The 6,364-nt window shown below is 41.9% G+C and overlaps 1 protein-coding gene across 1 annotated transcript in view; it reads left to right on the forward strand.

The window, feature by feature from the left end:
• Ephx4 (epoxide hydrolase 4) overlaps positions 1–6,364 on the forward strand; it is a 29,788-nt gene that overhangs the window by 11,876 nt on the left and 11,548 nt on the right. Inside the window, exon 4 of the mRNA XM_031342230.1 lies at positions 659–787. Coding sequence (XP_031198090.1) covers positions 659–787 — 129 coding nt within the window. The remainder of the gene's footprint in view (positions 1–658; positions 788–6,364) is intronic.

Genomic DNA, 6,364 nt, shown 5'->3' on the forward strand with positions numbered 1-6,364 from the left:
CTCCCCAGCAGCCAGCCCCTCCCAGCAGCCAGCCCCTCCCAGCAGCCAGCCCTTCCCAGCAGATAGCTGTGCCCCAGCATCCAGCTAAGTCCAGCATTGCCTATCAATCATTTGCTAGAAGCTCTTCAGAATGGATACAGCCTCACAAGTCACTCTATCTGAAGTACGTTTGTTGGGTGGACTGTGTAGGTACCCACAGCTGCAGTGTTCATGAGTGCAGCGACTGTGCCATGGAAGACAGCCCCTCCACTGGGTGGCTCTCCATCCTCTGGCATTCAGTCTTTTACCTCTATTCCTTGATATTTTCTGAGTCTTGGGAGGAGAGGGGTTGACACAAAAGTCCCATTTAGGGCTAAGCACTCAACAGTCACCTATTTTCAGCGCTTGGTTCAGGACAGTATCTAAAGAATTAATGGACTCAATGGCTCTTTTTTTTTTTTTTTCTTTTTGAGACAGTATCTTATGTAAGCCAGGCTGACCTTAGATTCCTGCTTTTGTCATCCGAGCTACAAGCCCTATTCTGTAAATATTTTTAAAGTGTATAATCAGGAACATCTGGTGAAAGAGTGGTACATAGTTTCAGAAACGTAACTGTTTTACATGAGATGACTTCACGCATTTCTTTACAATGACCTCAACTTGTTTTTTTGGGTCATAGGGTATAGCAAATGTGTCCTGATCGGCCATGACTGGGGAGGCATGATTGCCTGGCTGATTGCTGTCTGCTACCCTGAGATGATAATGAAGCTCATTGTTATTAACTTCCCACATCCAAGTGTGTTTACAGGTGAGTTTAAATTTTTAGTAAGCCACTTCTGCCAATGTGATAATTCTGTTATGCCCAGATCGCAGGGTCTCCACAGACCACCAGAAACCGCCGGGAACTCAACTTGTATGCAAAAGCAAAGAGTCTTTATTTGAGCTCGAGCTCAGACCCTCCAACCTCTCCAGCACCATGGATCCCAGTGTGTAAAGTCCTGAGCTGGTAAAAGTCTTGCCTTTTTATCATGGTTGCAGCAGATGAGGGACTTTTCAACTTGGCAGTTACATATTTGGTTGGCATTTGCTTGGCACATTGCTACTGGTTAGTAATGATTTCAGCTTAGTATGAACAATGGTTGCTAGCTTAATCAATCTATTTTGAGACATTAGTTACTTTCCCCTGAAAACTGATTGGCTGTTGTTAGGGGTGGAATGGCTGTTTGTTTAGAGGAATTGTGGTTGTTGCCAGGGTGACATGGTTCCTGAAACAAATTGGAGTTTTTCCAGCTGATGAATTCATTCTAAGGGCAAATTAATCATAAAATGGAGTCTGAAAGCAAAATGGGGTTTGTAATGTTAGGTTGGGCCCTTCAAATTCACCATCACCATCACCATCACCACTTTGGATTCAAACCAACAAAATTTGGTTAGCACAATCTTTTAAAATTAAATGAAGTCTGGGTCGGTGGTCATATCTGTGATCTGAGCACTTGGGAGGTAAGATAGGAAGGTGGAGAGCCCAGCCTGGGCTACACAGTGAGACTGGGACTCAAGGACAGATAGATAATAAATAAAAGTAATCAACTAAACAAAGATGGCACATGATACATGATGTTAGCTTACTTTGTTGGTTTGTTTTTTCAGACAGTGTCTTATACTGTAGCCCAGGCTGACCTGAACTTTCAATATTTCCACTTTATCCTCCCAAATGCTGGGATTATAGGCATTTTCTATCAAGTCCAGCTCTTACTCTGTGTGTGTGTGTGTGTGTGTGTCGTGAACTAAGCCCTGTTCTCTACAATTGCTAGTGAGGTACTCTACTACTGAGCCACACAGTCAGCTTAATACTTTGATTTTAAACCTTACTCTGTGTGTGTGTGTGTGTCGTGAACTAAGCCCTGTTCTCTACAATTGCTAGTGAGGTACTCTACTACTGAGCCACACAGTCAGCTTAATACTTTGATTTTAAACCTTCCTGGAAAAAAAAAAATCTAAAAAAATTTAGCTTCCTATTCGCTTATGTAATTTTATTCTTTTTAGGACAATATTTCATTTAACTTGGAAAGGGATGGGGGAGGAAATCTGGTGGCAGTGCTTTGAAAATCATACATCCTGGAAGGCATTAATTCTCTTTTCTGAGTCCTTAGCTATTGAATACAAAAGTAGTCTTTAGAGCAGTAATCCTCAACTGTTTGAACTCAGGAATTCTTTATGCTCTTAAAATTATTAAAGACCCTAAGGAGATTTGTTTATCTTGGTTATATCTGTAAGGAGTCACTACTTAGGAAATTAAAATTGGGATATTTAAAATATATTTATATATCTGTTCATTTTTAAAAACTATTACATGTTCACATAAATACTGCATTTTGATGAAAACTAACTAAACAAAAGTACCAACTACACTAAATCAGTTTTAGTGAAAAGAATACTTCACATTTTATAAATCTCTTTAATTCTGGCACAGCAGAAGACAGCCGGGCTCTTCTCTCGGCTTCTGCCTTCAATCTGTTGCAATATGTTCTTAGAACAGAAGTGTGAGAAGAGATCTGGCCTCCTACAAATGTGTTTTAGGTAAAGGCACGAGTATTTTCACATCCCTGTCTTCTACCCAGCCCATGACCCCGCCCACTCCCAAGTGCATGACCAATTCTTCTTTAGCGGTTGTTGTTACACATACATGTGAATGAATAAACATATAAACACAACCCCTGAGTCTGCTGAGTGTTGCTATGCATATGTTTCTAGGGCTGACTACTTGGTGTTAGATAACCAATCACAGGATTCATCTCCAGAGAAGACTAATTCTCTATGAGAAGTTGTAGCTCTTCATTGAGGGGGGCGGGGACACATGAGATTTCTCCTAGCTATACTGGGATGGCAACTGGTGTTGGAATTGTTCAGGTCTTGTTTAGGCAGGTACCCACGTTGTTGAGATCTCATGGGTATGGCTTCCCTGGTGAAGCTTGAAGGTACAACATCACAGCAGACCTCCTGATCCCCTCCCTAGCTCTCAAAAATCTTTCTACCCACTACTCTGCCTACCCTAATATCTCTTGAGCCTTAGGTGCAGGAGCTGAATTGTAGATGTATCACTTGGGGCTGAGCATCTCAAGGTCAGTTGTTCTCTGTATTTTGACTATTGAGGTCTTTGGTAATGGTCTCCATCTGTTGCAGAAAAAGCTTCTTTGATGAGGTAAGAAGTGAGTGCTGTGCTTGTCTATGGTTCTAAAGAATACGGTTAGGAATTACACTGGTTTGGGTCTCCACTAAGATCAATAACCTCACTAGCCATGTGTATTTGGCTAGGAAAGCTAGAGTGCTTTAATAACCTTTCAAATAGTTGAGAGCTTTCTTAATACTTTACCAAGTGAAAAAAGTATTCATTTAATAAAGGTTAGCAAGAATATAACCCAGATGTTGAGATCTGTGGCTCTCTGTAGCACTTTGAATAGCTCTTACTGAGTTATTTGAATCACCATGTATTGAAATTGTTGGCTTGCCAAATCATGCAGACCTTCAATACCTGATGTGTCTTTAAAATCACATTAACCAATGCAACAGAAAAGGCTTCAATAATGAAATTTTCTCTAGCTCCTAGCAGCTAGAGAAAAGCCATGCAGTGATGGCACATGCCTTTAATTCCAGCACTTGGGAGGCAGAGGCAGGTGTATTTCTGAGTTCGAGGCCAGCCTGGACTACAGAGTGAGTTCCAAGGACAGTCAGGGCTACACAGAGAAACCCTGTCTTGAAAAAAAAAAAAAAGATGTTTGAAAAATCCTTATTTTCAGATGAAAGTCTGAATTGTATCAATGACAGCAGGCAGTGAGAGTTATTTTCTTTTAAGTTGCCCGTTGCAGTCGTTTTCAGATTATTGTTTGGGACTGTGGACAATATCTCTGATCTCAGCATGTAGGAGGCAGAAGAAGGAAGAGCTCTGTGAACTTGAGGCTAACCTGGTTTATATAGAGTTACAGGATCACTGCTTAGTGATCCATGTTGAATAAGGATAGTTAGTACATCTTTCCAGTAAACATGGCATTCCATAAAAAATGATGAAACATCCTCTCATTAATTCAGCTGTATTTTTGTGCTTTTCTTTACTTTTTGTTTTGAGACAGGATCTCACTATGTAGCCTTGGCTGGCCCAGAACTTATTATGTAGAACACATTGTTCTGGAACTCACTCTGTAGACCAGGCTGTCCTCAAACTCATGGATATTCCCCTGCCTCTGCCTCTGCAGTGCCACCTGGTGACAAGTGCTTCTCTTGAGATCACTCTTATATTCAATCGATTAGCAGAATTATTATGTCCTCTATTTCTAGTCATGTGGTCTATTAAAAAGATATACTCCAAGGTGGAGAATTAATAAAATTAAGGTTTTGTTATCTCAACGTTAAGTGAAACTGGCTTTTAATTGGATTAAATAGCTGACTTATTTACCACGACCATGCAGCAGTGGCCAGCCACTGTGTCTGTTGTTAGTCACTGTGTTGACTGTGCTCAGACAGAAGCTTTTCTCTACTGTGCTTTTGTACCATCAGTGAAGACTTCAACATGGCTAAAACAAGCAACAGATGCCTTACTATTGTTATCATTGCTTGGATACCTCAAAGGATCTTGGGAACCACCAAGGATGCTCAGGAACTGTAGGGAGACGCATACCTGGTTGCTGCCAGGAACTGTGGGGATGGAGTTTAGACAGAATACCAACATTCCCCCATTTTGTTTTAGCTAAGAAAGAAAAAATTAGAAGCAGGAATAGGGTCATTGTAATATCTGGCTGCTTCATGCTGACATTGGGGTGACATGTCTCTGGGGAACCTAGAGGAATGGGTATGGGGGTGTTTGTCCAGACTTAGGAGAGTTGGCTGTCTCCTTGCTGTCCAGGGCCTGTGGAGCCATCTGAGGATAGGTCAGAAGAAGCAGGTCCAGTAAGAAGCGTCTGTGACAGGAGATGGAACATCTGGAGGTTGCTTCTCTGGAGCTGTCCTGGGTGTAGTAAGTGCCTGGACTTGACAAGATGTTGGAAGTCATTATTGTAGGTAGAGAATAAGAGTAAGTACATTTGGGAGAAAGAAAATTTTTTCTTAAGATGTACATTTGAAACCCAGAGGAATCCCACCCTCTGGAATAGGTAGTAAGTGGGAACTGTGGGCAGATGCACTTATCTGGATGGAGTCTATTTGGTCCATGAGAGGAGGATCTGAGTGGATGTTCTGTAGCTTATAAGTTTATAAAACAGATAACATGAGTTAACCACATGAGCAGTCTTTAACATGAGCCTTTTGTAGAGTAGAAGGAACAAGATTAAAAAGTTGGATCGTATAGTGGAATGTTTTATTAGAGTTAGGCAAATTTATAGGAACTCAGATAATATTAGAACAGTGTCCCAGCAAGAAGAGAAAATATGAGGCATTTAATTAATGGAAACAGTTTAGGTAAGGAAATAACATCTATGAAAGTTTTCTTCTATCTGTCAATGTAGTCAGAAGTCTGAGAAATAAAAATCTAGCAGTTATATACCAGTTATATATTTAAAAAAATGACAGAGTCCACTAGCCAACAGTTCTCTGTGGTCTCTCTGGTCTCAATGGCAACTCAACTGAGTCATCTGGCTTCCAAGAGCAGAAGATGCAGAGCTTTTTCTCTGGAATGGATGCCTGTGACATGAGAAATGTCTAACCTTGTTTTAGACAACGTAAGTCATTTGACTCAGGGTAGCTGGTTTTTGTCCACTGCCTATTTCAGGTGGTATCCTGTAGCTGTGTCCACATCTTCTGAAACCTCGTGGGAGAAACTTTAGAGGCTTTTGGGAATTCTGTCTCATAAACTTAGTAGTTAACAAACTTCTGACAAGATTGAGCACTATGTAGATTGGTTATAACTGAATAGAGTTTAATGACAGTAGTAAAAATCATATGGAGACAGGGTAGAAATGAAAGCCTTAGGTAACTTTAGCAAAGAGACGTATGACTGGAACTAGAGTAAGAGAGCTGGCAGCAGTGGCATAAAATCATGGTCACAGAAAACAAGTTTGTCCAGGCAGATTTAAGCCTGTTTCATAAACTGAGCTCACAGGGAGCATGGCTAGGTAAGCGCTTGGGCCTTTTGACTGCATAGCCCACATGGCGGCACTGCAGACGCTGCAGCTGCACAGCTTGGCCAGCATACCTGTGGCCCCTGGGGCCAGTCGCAGCTGAGGCAGGTCAGGCAGAGGGTCTGCTCCAACTCGGGGTGGAAGTTCCTATTAGCAGCCAGAAGTCGAGGAGAGTCAGCAGTGCGGGGAAGGGGAAAGGAGGAAGAAGGGAGGGAGTGGGGGAGGGGTGGCAGAGGGGAGAGGAGGGGGTTGGGGGGAAAGTATCCCAGCACACCGTACCC

Source organism: Mastomys coucha, unplaced genomic scaffold (genome assembly GCF_008632895.1).
Source record: "Mastomys coucha isolate ucsf_1 unplaced genomic scaffold, UCSF_Mcou_1 pScaffold22, whole genome shotgun sequence".
Classification (NCBI taxonomy): Eukaryota; Metazoa; Chordata; class Mammalia; order Rodentia; family Muridae; genus Mastomys; species Mastomys coucha.